Below are 14,237 nucleotides of genomic sequence, written 5' to 3'. Positions count from 1 at the left end.
AGTCTGACAGGGTGGCGCATTTGTTCTGTTTGTATCTCCACACTCTTCCCTCGGAGAACAAGAGTGAAGCGGTGGAAGGCTTTGCGGGCTGACTAACGGTCTCTCGGCTCCTTCCACGCTCGTAACCGTCTCTATATCAGCCGACGGTGGCGGGCGGGTGGGGCGGGTAAATCCTATACGGCGGGAGGGTTTTAAGGGCTCTCAACGCACCCACAGGACGCGAGTGCCAATCTTCCCTCTAATTTTCCTTTTAGCGCGTGGTCCCTTTAACTGGGTGCGTGTCCCATTCCAATTTTCGCACGCGGTTTCTTCCCTGTAGAAGCCGGTGAGCGGCCTGCGCGGGACCTGCAGACCGCTGCGCAGCCGCGCAGGATCATCAGAGAGTATCCCGGTGGATGTCACTGGGATATGCCTGGAGCGGGATTCAAACCCTGCACCCTCGGAGTCAGGGGCAGGAATGCCATGGCTGAGCTCCGGGAGGTGAAACCTATCGGTATTACTAGACACACCCGTGATTAAAACAGTCATGATATTTCCTGGTCTAGGTACAAACCCTGCCCTACACCACGTGCACTAGGTCATTAGGTTTCTCTTCTCCCTCCCTTCCCCCCTCCACACTTTGAAAAATTCTCTTATCTTCTGTTTCTATAAGGGGTAAGCCATTTAGGACTGAGATGAGGAGGAATTTCTTCACCCAGAGAGTGGTGAACCTGTGGAATTCTCTGCCACAGAGGGCGGTGGAGGCCAACTCATTAAATATATTCAAGAAGGCGTTGGATATATTTTTTAAGGCTAAAGGGATCAAGGGATATGGGGAGAAAGCAGGGACAGGGTACTGAATTTGGATTATCAGCCATGATCTCATTAAATGGTGGAACAGGTTCGAGGGACCGAATGGCCTACTCCTGCTCCTGTCCTCTATGTTTCTATGTAAAATGAAAGGAATAAATAAATCAGTGTTTTACTTGGGAGAGGAAGCACAAAATAAACCCTCCGACCCACCAGGGCGAACAGTCCAGCACAGACGCGAGGAATATTCACCTGGGCATAGCTGCTAATACCCTCCAGCAGAACTTTTGAAAGGAAGATTGACATTGAAGGCAAATCACCGCCCTGTTTCCACAGGTTCGTGACGCCGTCTGTTCAGCTAGCGGGGGGAGGAGCTGGCGCAGAGTGGAGAAATGTTCTTCTCTTCTATTTATGCTTTGGCAAGAACTTTAATCACGTTTAAAACCTTCGCAAGACCACAGCATTCGGACTCCACACTTCAGAATCACACAGCGCGGGGGGGGGGGGGGGTGGGGGGGAGGCCATTCGGCCCATCGTGCCTGTGCCGGCTCTTTGAACGTGCTCTCCAATAAGTCCCGCTCCCCGCTGCTCTTTCCCCGCAGCCCTGCAAATTTTTCCTTTTCGAGTATTTATCCATTTCCCCCTTTTGAAAGTTACTATTGAATCTGCTTCCACCGCCCTTTCTGGCAGCGCGTTCCAGATCACAACAACTCGCTGCATAAAAAAAATTCTCCTCATCTCCCCTCTGGTTCTTTTGCTGATTATCTTCAATCTGTGTCCTCTGGTTACCGACCCTCCAGCCAGTGGAAACGGATCCTCCTTATTTACTCTATCGAAATCCCTCATGATTTGGAACGCCTCTATTAAATCTCCCCTTAACCTTCTCCGCTGCAAGGACCAGCCAGCACCGCGTGTAGTGCTTGAGCCCTCCTCGACCGACTTGCCCTCTGGGATTGATTTACCCCCTCCGTCCGCCCCCACCACCTTGAGGACGGTGAACTCCTACCTGCGTGTACTCCTTCCACCCGAATGTGTCCCTCCAGTAGTGCTTCCAGGTGGTGCGGAAGATGCTGAAGGAGTCAGTGCCAGAGGTGCTCAGCCGCCTCAGCCTGTCGAACGTCTCGTCCTGAACGGTCATCCGGTTAAAGTCAGCGTTGAAACTGCGATCCCTGAGGTTGAAAGCAAAGCGGCCATTAAGCTGGAGGCCACTGCCAATTGTATAGGGCAGGACTGAACAGGCCTTTTTAAATCTTGGTGGAACTTGGGTGGGGCAAGAGAGGCACATGAAAAACACCCATCGCCTCCAAGTCACGCACACCATCCCGACTTGGAAACATATCCCGTCGCTGGGTCCAAATCCTGGAACTCCCTCCCTAACAGCACTGTGGGAGCACCTTCACCACACGGACTGCAGCGGTTCAAGAAGGCGGCTCACCACCACCTTCTCGAGGGCAATTAGGGATGGGCAATAAATGGCGGCCTTGTTGCCAGCGACGCCCAGATCCCCAGAATTATTTTTTTTTTGGGGGGGGGGGGGGGGGCAGAGGAATGGGTAAGGTGGTGGGAAAGAGATTAAACCCTTGTTCCCATTCATTTGCAGCTCTCTCAAGTCGGTGATTGCAACAGATCTTGTTCCGATTTAGGATCTATCCAACAAAGAGGCAACAGCGCCAAGAACAGCCCCTTCCCAAACCTCGCGGGCCACAAAATCCAAACAGGTCCAGGCTTTCGTGCGTCAAATTGCCAGAACATAGAAAAATAGGAGCAGGAGTAGGCCATTCGGCCCTTCGAGCCTGCTCCGCCATTCAATATGATTGACATGAATCAGTCATTCATGAAAGAAAGACTTATGAAATAATACTGAGCGGCCTGTAGGTGGCGCTGTCCAGGGAGAGTATAAATACTCGGGCACGGGCCCAGCTTGCGCAGGACATTCTTAACAGGTACTAGTGAAGGACACAACTAGACCTCCATGTTGAAAAACAGTTGATTAAAGCTTTGTTCAATGCTTAGACCAAGTGCCTATTAGTTTTCTTATGTCAATGATCATGGCTGATCCTCTATCTCAATACCATATTCCTGCTCTCTCCCCATACCCCTTGATGCCTTTTGTGTCTAGAAATCTATCTATCTCCTTCTTAAATATATTCAGTGACTTGGCCTCCACAGCCTTCTGTGGTAGAGAATTCCACAGGATCACCACCCTCTGAGTGAAGAAATTTCTCATCAGTCCTAAATGTCCTACCCCGTATCCTGAGACTGTGACCCCTCGTTCTAGACCCCCCAAGCCAGGGGAAACACCCTCCCTGTATCCAGTCTGTCTAGCCCTGTCAGAATTTTATACATTTCCACAAGATCCCCTCTCATTCTTCTAAACTCTAGTGAATACAGGCCTAGTCGACCCAATCTCTCCTCATACGACGGTCCTGCCATCCCAGGAATCAGTCTGGTGAACCTTCGCTGCACTCTCTCTATGGTCAGTATATCCTTTCTTAGGTAAGGAGACCAAAACCGCACACAGGAACTTTGAAGGTGACAGGACAAAGTGGCTGTTAAAATAGCATAAAGCCTTGGCTTTATTAATAGAAGCTTAGGGTACAAAAAGCAAAGGAGTTATGCTAAACCTTTATAAAACACTAGTTCGGCCCGAAGCTGGAGTATTGTGTCCAATTCTGGGCACCGCACTTTAGGAAGGATGTCAGGGCCTTGGAGAGTGTGCGGAGGAGATTTACCAGAATGGTACCGGGGATGAGTTACGTGGAAAGACTGGAGAAGCTGGGAATTGTTCTCCTTAGAGCGGACAAGGTTAAGAGGAGATTTGAGAGAGTTGTTCAAAATCATGAAGGGTTTTGATAGAGTAAATAAGGAGAAACTGTTTCCAGTGGCGGAAGATTCAGTAATCAGAGGACACAGATTTAAGGCAAAAAAGCCTGTGGAGAGACGAGGAGAACAATTACGCAGCAAGTTGTACAGGGCCTTGGTGAGACCACACCTTGGGGGAGAAATTCAGTAGGTTGCGCCACCCGTTAGCGCCTTAAGAGGGCGCTAAGTGGGTCGCAAGCCAACTGGCGCCCGGGCGCGGCACTGCCCACGCGTCCCGCTAAATTCCACGGGACGTTAGTGGTGGCGCTAACCGTTAGCGCTGCGCCGCTGCCGATGATGTCATCGGTGTGCGCAGCGCCCCGCTGACGCCCCGGCCGCGATATTTGGCAGCGCCCCCTGATTTACCGCCGGACGCTATGTCCGACCGGTTCAGGGGGGGCCTACCTGCGGCCGGGGAAGGCGCAAATTAAAGGCGAGGCGCGGGGCGGCCATTTTTGTTGTTGGTCGCCTGCCAGCACCTGCCTGCGTTCCCGTTTCCGGCCTCCTGAACACCCCCCCCCACGGAGTGCCAGCTGCGCTCCAAGAGCCCGGCACGTCTCCTCGGTGCCGGGCTCTTTTGCCTGCACTCCCGATCCTCGGGGGGCCCAGCTGGACCCCAGATCGTGCTGCACAAGGCCCCATCCCTTTAAGAAGGGGAGGCAGGCCTGCAATACCGCAGTGCGACGTGCCGCAGCGCCACGATATTCACTCGCAGCGCCCCAAGAGGGATGCGGGGCGCCTCCAGTAGTGCCGCGCTTCCCTTTGGGGCGCAACCACTCAATTTCCGGTGCGGGGGCGCGAATGTTTCCAGGGCGCCCTGGCGAGGCTGGCGCCCCAAACGGGCTATACTCAATTTCTTCCCCCTTCAGTATTGTGTGCAGTTTTGGTCGCCTTATCTGAGGAAGGATGTTCTTGCCATGGAAGGAGTGCAGCGAAGATTCACCAGACTGATACCTGGGATGGCAGGAATGACGTATGAGGAGAGATTGGGTCGATTGGGCTTGTACTCGCTGGAGTTTAGAAGAATGAGAGGGGATCTCATTGAAACTTATAAAATTCTAACAGGACTAGACAGACTAGATGCAGGAAGGATGTTCCCGATGGCGGGGGAGTCCAGAACCAGTTGTCACAGTCTAAGGATAAGGGGTAAGCCATTTAGGACTGAGATGAGGAGGAATTTCTTCACCCAGAGAGTGGTGAACCTGTGGAATTCTCTACCACACAAGGCAGTTGAGGCCAATTCATTAAATATATTCAAGAAGGAGTTAGATATATTTCTTAAGGCTAAGGGGATCAAGGGATATGGGGGGAAAGCAGGGACAGGGTACTGAACTTGGATGATCAGCCATGATCTCATTGAATGGCGGAACAGGCTCGAGGGGCCGAATGGCCTACTCCTGCTCCTATCTTCTATGTTTCTTTGTATCTATGATCTGATTGAGGGATAGATATTGGCCAGGACACCGGGGAGAACTCCCCTGCGCTTCTTTGAAATAGTGCCATGGAATCTTTTACATCCACCCGAGAGAGCAGCCAGGGTCTTGGTTGAACATTTCATCCGAAAGACGGCTCCTCCGACAGCGCAGCGCTCCCTCAGCACTACACTGGGAGAGTCGGCCTAGATTTTTGTGCTCAAGTCTCTGGAGTGGGACTTGAACCCACAACCTTCTGACTCAGAAAAAAAGAAAGACTTGCATTTCTATAGCGCCTTTCACGACCACTGGACGTCCCAAAGCGCTTTACAGCCAATAAGGTACTTTTTTTTTTGAAGTGTAGTCAGTGCTGTAATGTAGGAAACGCAGCAGCCAATTTGCGCACAGCAGCTCCCACAAACAGCAATGTGAAAATGACCAGGTAATCTGTTTTTGTTATGTTGATTGAGGGATAAATATTGGCCCAGGACACCAGGGCGAACTCCCCCCCCCCCTCCCTCCCGCTCTTCTTCCAATAGTGGCTGTAGGATCCTTTACATCCACCTGAGAGAGCAGACAGGGCCTCGGTTTAAAGTCTCATCCAAAAGATGGCACCTCCGACAGTGCAGCACTCCCTCAGCACTGGCACCGGGAGTGTCAGCCTGGATAATGGACTCAAGTGTCTGGAGTGGGACTTGAACCCACAACCTTCTGACTAAGAAGGCGAGAGTTCTGCCCACTGAGCCACAGCTGACACTACTGGTGCCTGCTGGTTTAGTATGAGGCTGCTTTCTGGTTAAAATAAAATGCAAATGGGATGAATTTCGTCAGCTGAGGGGAGATCTGCTGAAAGCGGAGGGACAGGGACGCGAGTTTAGGAACATGAACCTTTTAACTTGTATATGGGGTGGGGGGTTTCACTTTGGTGCGATGAGAAATGGATGTTGTACATAATGAAGCTAAAAAGCCCCTAAAGGCTTCCCCCACCACAAAAAAACTTATAAGCCTCACCCTAATGGAGGAGAGTGGCTGAAAATGCGCTAGTCCGGACTGCTCCGTGCCAGGAGCGCACCGCAGTTATGTTGGCGGTGCCAACGCTGTCTCGGGCGGTGGGGCGCAGGCTGGGGAACGAGATGCTCCGCCGGGTACGCATTCCTGATCCCGGCCGCGCCGCCCTGGGAGAAACGACAAACTCGGAGGCATGACCCTTCCCAGGGTGCATTGAAAGCGAGACCCTGACCATTCGATTGAGACGTCAAAACCGAGGGGCCTGGTCTGCTCTCTCGGGTGGACGTAAAAGATTCCACGGGCCACTATTTTGAAGAAGAGCAGGGTGGGTGGGCAAGGGGGGGGGCGGGGGGAGTTCTCCCCGGTATCCTGGGGGCCAATATCTAGCCCTCAACCAACATCACTAAAAAAAACAGATTATCTGGTCATTTATCACGCTGCTGTTTGTGGGATCTTGCTGTGCGCCGAAATTGGCTGCCGGACTTCCCTACATCCCAACATGGGATGTGGAGCACTTTGAGGCGCTATACAAATGCAAGTTCCTTCTGTATCTCGAGAAAGACTGATCATTCCGCAGAGGGAAGCATGGCTTCGTAGAACAGGGGCTACCCAGCATTACCCAGCATCCAGGGAGGGGCCCCTCGCGGCCCTCGCACCCCTCCCCGATACAGACTCGGGCTTTTGTGTTTTTATCCCAGCCGCCCTGCCCTCCCTCCCACCCCAACTAGCAATGGATGCCGAGTTACTGTTCCTCCTCCAACCCAGCCACCTAGAACAGGCCAAACCAGTTTTGGACTCGCTGCATTGAGCCGAGCCTGTTTCTGTGCACAGAACAGAAAAGAAAGACTTGCATTTCTATAGCGCCTTTCATGACCATCGGACGTCTCAAAGCGCTTCACAGCCAAAGAAGTACTTTTTTTGAAGTGTAGTCACTGTTGTAATGTGGGAAACATGGCAGCCAATTTGTGCACAGCAAGCTCCCACAAACAGCAATCTGATAATGACCAGATCATCGGTTTTAGTGATGAATATTGGCCCCAGGACACCGGGGAGAACTCCCCCTGCTCTTCTTCCAAATAGCGGCTGTGGTGATCTTTTATGTCCACCTGAGAGAGCAGACAGGGCCCTCGGTTTAACGCTCATCCGACAGACGGCACCTCCGGCAGTGCAGCGCTCCCTCAGTACTGCACTGGGAGTGTCGGCCTGGATTTTGTGCTCGACTCTCTGGAGCGGGACTCGAACCCACAAATTTCTGACTCTGAGGTGAGAGAATGCGACCCACTGAGCCACAGCTGACACTGAGACGAGGCGCCTGCCTCTCTGCTGCTGTTGTGTCTCCTGGGCCTGCGCCACCTTTCCGCATCCTGACCGTGGGCACATCGCCCAGTGTAAGGGTGGGGCAGGAACCGAACTGGAGTTTAGTAATCTCCCAAGCACCTGGCCGTGAACCTATTGCATATACACACACACACACACACATACACATATACACACACACTCACGTATACACATATACACTCACACACACGTCACTGGATAACACCACAAACTCAGTGCCCCCAAACCCACCTGTAGCGAAGGGTGACCTTCTCCTTGTCCGGGTCACAGTACATGCGCTCCAGCGTCTCCTGGGCCTCCTCTTGCACGCTCTCCCATCTCCGGCTGTCGGCCCGCCTCAGCTGCCAGTGGTAGGGGAGGGCGGTGTGGTGGAAGGGGCAACAGTCACCCCGGGGGCAGACGCCCACCAGGAACTGGCAGCAGATCCACCGCCCATCCTCCTGGCGCGTGTGGTACTGCAGCTGGGTCAGGACATCCAGCAGGCGGTCCAGGCTCATCTCGTCCTCGCTCGGGGCCAGAGCCTCGCAGGCCGGAGGCAGCCGGCCCAGGGTCTCGGCCTCCCTCAGCTCCACCTCCACCGCCTCGGCCGACGGGAGGTCCCAGGTGGCGGGGGGCCAGGCCTGGCCCAGGAGGTCGCAGGCCTGCAGGTCAAGCTTGGCCGCCCGCAGCGGGTCACACGGGTGGCTGGCGGCCGCGGCGGCCAGGCCGTCGAGGCCCGAGGGCGGGCAGGACCCAGCTCCGCTCGCCAGGGCGGGTTTCTGAGCCACGCTCACTCGCTCCTTCTTGATCAAGTGCTTGAGTGTCCGCAGCAGTCGCTCGCTGTCCTTCTTCCTCCTCAGCCGGTCCAGCGAATGTGCCTTGACCAGCGAGATCTTGACCAGGGGTCCGACGCGGGCTCGGTCCACAGCGGAGGGTGGATTGCCTGTTGCCGCTGTGTTTCCCGCCATGTGTTCTTCCGTCGGGCGACGTTAAGCAAACCTAAAAGTAGATCCAAACAGAAATAAATAAACATCAAGGAGTTGCATTTATATAGCGCCTTTAACATCATAAAACGTCCCAAGGCGCTTCACAGGAGTGATTATCAGACAAAATTTGACACCGAGCCACATAAGGAGATATTAGGACAGGTGACCAAAAGCTTGGTCAAAGAGGTAGGTCTTAAGGGGCGTCTTAAAAAAAGACTTGCATTTCTATAGCGCCTTTCACGACCACCGGACGTCTCAAAGCGCTTTACAGCCAATGAAGTACTTTTTTTGAAGTGTAGTCTCTGTTGTAATGTGGGAAACGTGGCAGCCAATTTGCGCACAGCAAGCTCCCACAAACAGCAATGTGATAATGACCAGAGCATCTGTTTTTGTTATGTTGGTTGAGGGATAAATATAAAGCATCCGGGAAGGCGCCGAACACCTCGAGTCTCTTCGCCGGGAGCAAGCGGAAGCCAAGCGCAAACAGTGCAAGGAGCGCACGTCAACCCAAGCACCCCACCCACCCGCCCCCTTCAACCACCGTCTGCCCCACCTGTGACAGAGACTGTAGGTCTCGCAATGGGCTCATCAGTCACCTGAGAACTCATTTTTAATGTGGAAGCAAGTCATCCTCGGTTCCGAGGGACTGCCTAAGAAGAAATATTGGGCCCCAGGGAGAACTCCCACTGCTCTTCTTCGAAATAGTGGCTGTGGGATATTTTACGTCCACTTGAGAGCAGACGGGGGCCTCGGTTTAATGTCTCATCCGAAAGACTGCAACCTCCGACAGTGCGGCGCTCCCTCAGCCCTGGCACTGGGAGTGTCGGCCTAGCTTTCATGTGCTCAAGTCTCTGGAGTGGGGCCTCGAACCCACAAACTTTCATGACTCAGCGGCGAGGGTAAGGAGGGGAGAGAGAGAGAGAGAGAGAGAGAGGGGGAGAAAGAGAGAGGGAGAGAGAATGAGTGCAGCTCCAACAAGAATGGCCACCTCCTGTTCCTACAGGTGCAGGAGCTGATTTAAAAAAATAATAATTCTGAGGCATTCACTGCCCATCCCCTGGTTGCCGTGAGGAGGTGGTGACGCGCCTTTATTCTTGAACAGCTAGTGACTCGTTAGGGCATTTCAAAGGGCAGTCATGAGCCAACCACGTTGGTGTGGGACTGGAGTCATGTGTAGGCCCGGACCAGGCAAGGGCGGCAGGTTTTCTTCCCTATAAAGGGCGTCCGTGAACCAGTCGAGGCTTTTACGACAATCCATGGTCACTTTTACTGAGACCAGTCCTGTATTTCCACATTTTTTTATATAAAGCTGAATTCAAATTCTCAAATTGCCATGGTGGGATTTGAACTGGAATATTAGTCATAGAATCTCACAGCACAGGAGGAGGCCACTCGGCCCATCGTGCCTGTGCCGGCTCTTTGAAAGAGCTCTCCAATTAGTCCCGCTCCCCCCTGCTCTTTCCCCATATTGTTTCCTTTTCATGTCTATATCCAATTCCCTTTTGAAAGTTAGTCCAGTAATGTAACCACTAAGCTATTGTACTCAATGTTCTTTCCTCCTTAGCCCAAGGGGACTTAGGCTAATTGGTGGCCCCTTGTTACTGACCCAGCATAGATTAGCATTGATTGGAAATTGAACCTGGGATCTCCCTGTTCCATTTGACTCTGCTGTCCCTTCCCCCCACAGTCAGAGTATTGAGGCATTCGTGAAACCCTTTTAAATAGCAAGTCAACATGTACCAGCCTCACCCTCTCTCAATAGCATCACTCACCCCACAAGGAAACAGCCCAACTTGTTTAGCAGTGACATCACCTCAAGCCATTTACAGAGAGAGAGAGAGGCAGAGAGAGAGAGAGAGAGAGAGAGTGGGAGAGAGAGAGACAGAGGGGGAGAGAGAGAGACAGAGGGAGAGAAAGAGAGTGGGAGAGAGAGACAGACAGAGAGAGAGACACACACAGAGGGGGAGAGAGAGAGAGAGAGAGAGAGAGAGAGACAGGGGGAGAGAGAGACAGGGGGAGAGAGAGAGAGACGGGGAGAGAGGGAGAGACGGGGGAGAGAGAGAGAGAGAGAGAGAGAGAGAGACGGGGGAGAGAGAGAGAAAGAGACAGACAGAGACAGAGAGGGAAAATATCACAGCAATTAACCTCCCCAGTTTAGAAACTTGCTAGCCAGATATTCTGGAGGACAATAACCCTTTAAGAGAAGAATCACATGTTGGATTACACAAATTCTACAGAAAGCAATCAGGAATAGTCCCAATTGAGGCGATCCTGTGAGAGAGAGAGAGAGAGAGAATAGATAAAAGAAAGTGGGCCCACAGTGGACCCCGGCGATGGATCTGAGCAGTGAGATGGGAGTTTTTGAATGGAGAAATAACCTCTTTGAAAAACCCCTCTCCTTCCTCACAATCTCCCCGCTCACTCTGCAGCTCTGTTCAGATCCTTTTCTCAATCTCCATTCAATTCACGGAGTCTCTCTGATCTCCCCATGCTCATTCCCTCTCTCTCTCTGAAATCTCCCTCGCCATGAAGTCTCTCTCCCTCCTTCTCCATTCTCTCCCTCCTTCCCCATTCTCTCCCTCCTCTTCCCCATTCTCTCCCTCCTCTTCCCCATTCTCTCCCTCCTCTTCCCCATTCTCTCCCTCTCTCCATTAAGTTTCTCTCCCTCCTGCTCTCTAAGTCTCACTCCATTAAGTTTATCTCTCTCTCCCCCCTCTCCTTCTATCTCTCTTCCCCTCCTCTCCTTCTATCTCTCTTCCCCCCCTCTCCTTCTATCTCTCTTCCCCCCCTCTCCTTCTATCTCTCTTCCCCCCCTCTCCTTCTATCTCTCTTCCCCCCCCTCTCCTTCTATCTCTCTTCCCCCCTCTCCTTCTATCTCTCTTCCCCCCCTCTCCTTCTATCTCTCTTCCCCCCCTCTCCTTCTATCTCTCTTCCCCCCCTCTCCTTCTATCTCTCTCTCCCCCTCTCCCCCTCTCCTCTATCCTCCCCCCTCTCCTTCTATCTCTTCTCCCCCTCTCCTCTATCTCTCTCTCCCCCCTCTCCTTCTATCTCTCTTCCCCCCTCTCCTTCTATCTCTCTTCCCCCCCTCTCCTTCTATCTCTCTCCCCCCCCTCTCCTTCTATCTCTCTCCCCCCCCCTCTCCTTCTATCTCTCTTCCCCCCCTCTCCTTCTATCTCTCTCCCCCCTCTCCTTCTATCTCTCTCTCCCCCCCTCTCCTTCTATCTCTCTCTCCCCCCCTCTCCTTCTATCTCTCTTCCCCCCCTTCTATCTCTCTTCCCCCCTCCTTCTATCTCTCTTCCCCCCCTCTCTCCTTCTATCTCTCTTCCCCCCCTCTCCTTCTATCGCTCTTTCCCCCCCCTCTCCTTCTATCTCTCTTCCCCCCTCTCCTTCTACCTCTCTTCCCCCCCTCTCCTTCTATCTCTCTCCCCCCCTCTCCTTCTATCTCTCTTCCCCCCTCTCCTTCTATCTCTCTTCCCCCCCCTCTCCTTCTATCTCTCTCTCCCCCCTCTCCTTCTATCTCTCTTCCCCCCCTCTCCTTCTATCTCTCTTCCCCCCCCCTTCTATCTCTCTTCCCCCCTCCTTCTATCTCTCTTCCCCCCCTCTCTCCTTCTATCTCTCTTCCCCCCCTCTCCTTCTATCGCTCTTCCCCCCTCTCCTTCTATCTCTCTTCCCCCCTCTCCTTCTACCTCTCTTCCCCCCTCTCCTTCTATCTCTCTTCCCCCCCTCTCCTTCTATCTCTCTTCCCCCCCTCTCCTTCTATCTCTCTTCCCCCCCTCTCCTTCTATCTCTCTTCCCCCCCTCTCCTCTATCTCTCTTCCCCCCCTCTCCTTCTATCTCTCTTCCCCCCCTCTCCTTCTATCTCTCTTCCCCCCCTCTCCTTCTATCTCTCTTCCCCCCCCCTCCTTCTATCTCTCTTCCCCCCCCCTCTCCTTCTATCTCTCTTCCCCCCCCTCTCCTTCTATCTCTCTTCCCCCCCCTCTCCTTCTATCTCTCTTCCCCCCCTCTCCTTCTATCTCTCTTCCCCCCCCTCTCCTTCTATCTCTCTTCCCCCCCCTCTCCTTCTATCTCTCTTCCCCCCCTCCTTCTATCTCTCTTCCCCCCCTCTCCTTCTATCTCTCTTCCCCCCCCCTCTTCTATCTCTCTTCCCCCCCCTCTCCTTCTATCTCTCTTCCCCCCCCCTCTCCTTCTATCTCTCTTCCCCCCCCTCTCCTTCTATCTCTCTTCCCCCCCCTCTCCTTCTATCTCTCTTCCCCCCCTCTCCTTCTATCTCTCTTCCCCCCCCTCTCCTTCTATCTCTCTTCCCCCCCCTCTCCTTCTATCTCTCTTCCCCCCCCTCTCCTTCTATCTCTCTTCCCCCCCTCCTTCTATCTCTCTTCCCCCCCTCTCCTTCTATCTCTCTTCCCCCCCCTCTCCTTCTATCTCTCTTCCCCCCCCCTCTCCTTCTATCTCTCTTCCCCCCCTCTCCTTCTATCTCTCTTCCCCCCCCTCTCCTTCTATCTCTCTTCCCCCCCCTCTCCTTCTATCTCTCTTCCCCCCCTCTCCTTCTATCTCTCTTCCCCCCCCCCTCTCCTTCTATCTCTCTTCCCCCCCCTCTCCTTCTATCTCTCTTCCCCCCCCTCTCCTTCTATCTCTCTTCCCCCCCTCTCCTTCTATCTCTCTTCCCCCCCTCTCCTTCTATCTCTCTTCCCCCCCCTCTCCTTCTATCTCTCTTCCCCCCCCTCTCCTTCTATCTCTCTTCCCCCCCTCTCCTTCTATCTCTCTACCCCCCCCTCTCCTTCTATCTCTCTTCCCCCCCCCCTCTCCTTCTATCTCTCTTCCCCCCCCCCCTCTCCTTCTATCTCTCTTCCCCCCCCCCCTCTCCTTCTATCTCTCTTCCCCCCCCTCTCTCCTTCTATCTCTCTCTTCACTGAGACTTTCTCCCTCCCCCTCTCTCTCGCCATTAAGTCTCTCTCTCTCTCTCCCGGGACTGGCTGGCCCCTTTGTTCCCGGTTCAGTCCGCTCCCCTGCCTTGCACTCACCTGACCGTCACCGTGTCCAGGTGAAATCCCAGCTCTTCCCTCAGTCTGGAGGTGGTCTCTTCCCCGCACCCTGCCCAGCTCGGAGACCTTTGCTGAATTGTCCCGCTCAGGGCTAGGCTGCAGACGCGCTATAGATATACATTTAGATATAATTCGGTGTGTTAATTCCAGCAAGCTTCCTGTTCACTCCGATGTCCCTTTTATAGTCAGTCAGCAGTGCCAGCTTTCCCCAGCTCCAGTCAGCCTCCTCCCCCTCTCATGCTCACACTCAGCTCCTCCCTGCAGTTTCACAAAGCCTAGAACGAAACTGACAACAGAAATTCACAAGGGCATTTCTCTCCCAGGTCAAGGCGTTACTCAGCACTTGGCTAGCAAATCAATGTTGTTTTTCGTTTCATACTTAAAACCCTGCTCCTTCCATCCTGTTCCTTCTCCAAAGTTTCAAATTCCCTCCATGGCCTCGCCCCCCCCCCAATCTCTGTAACCCACCTACAACCCTCCAAGATCTCCGCGCTCCTCCAATTCCGGCCTCTTGCGCGCCCCCCGTTTCCATCGCTCCACCGTTGGCGGCCGTGCCTTCGGCCGCCTGGGCCCCAAGCTCTGGAATTCCCTCCCTAAACCTCTCCGCCTTTAAGACGCTCCTTAAAACCTACCTCTTTGACCAGGCTTTTGGTCACCTGTCCTAATATCTCCTCATCTGGCTCAGGGTCAAATTTTGTCTGATAATCGCTCCTGTGAAGCTCCTTGGGACGTTTTACTATGAGGGAGGCGCTGTGTAAATACAACTTCTTGTTGTTGCTGTTTGTGGGAGCTTGCTGTGCACAAATTGGCTGCCACGTTTCCCA

The 14,237-nt window shown here is 53.5% G+C and overlaps 1 protein-coding gene across 1 annotated transcript in view; it reads right to left on the bottom strand.

Annotated features, from left to right (window-relative positions):
- LOC147090496 (protein mono-ADP-ribosyltransferase TIPARP-like) overlaps window positions 1-13,831 on the bottom strand; it is a 30,714-nt gene extending 16,883 nt beyond the window's left edge. Inside the window, exons 1-3 of the mRNA XM_085977266.1 lie at window positions 13,393-13,831; window positions 7,641-8,387; window positions 1,796-1,958 (exon numbers count right to left, since the gene is read on the bottom strand). Of these exons, the coding sequence (XP_085833392.1) occupies window positions 1,796-1,958; window positions 7,641-8,356 (879 nt within the window). The 5' untranslated portion in view covers window positions 8,357-8,387; window positions 13,393-13,831. The remainder of the gene's footprint in view (window positions 1-1,795; window positions 1,959-7,640; window positions 8,388-13,392) is intronic.
- Between the last annotated feature and the right edge of the window lie 406 nt (window positions 13,832-14,237).

Source organism: Somniosus microcephalus, unplaced genomic scaffold (assembly GCF_052327205.1).
Source record: "Somniosus microcephalus isolate GS21.2 unplaced genomic scaffold, FLI_Smic_1.0 unresolved_chr4, whole genome shotgun sequence".
In the NCBI taxonomy this organism is placed as follows: domain Eukaryota; kingdom Metazoa; phylum Chordata; class Chondrichthyes; order Squaliformes; family Somniosidae; genus Somniosus; species Somniosus microcephalus.
Note: the sequence above shows the minus strand (reverse complement) of the source record. Positions and strands in the feature narration are given on the sequence as shown.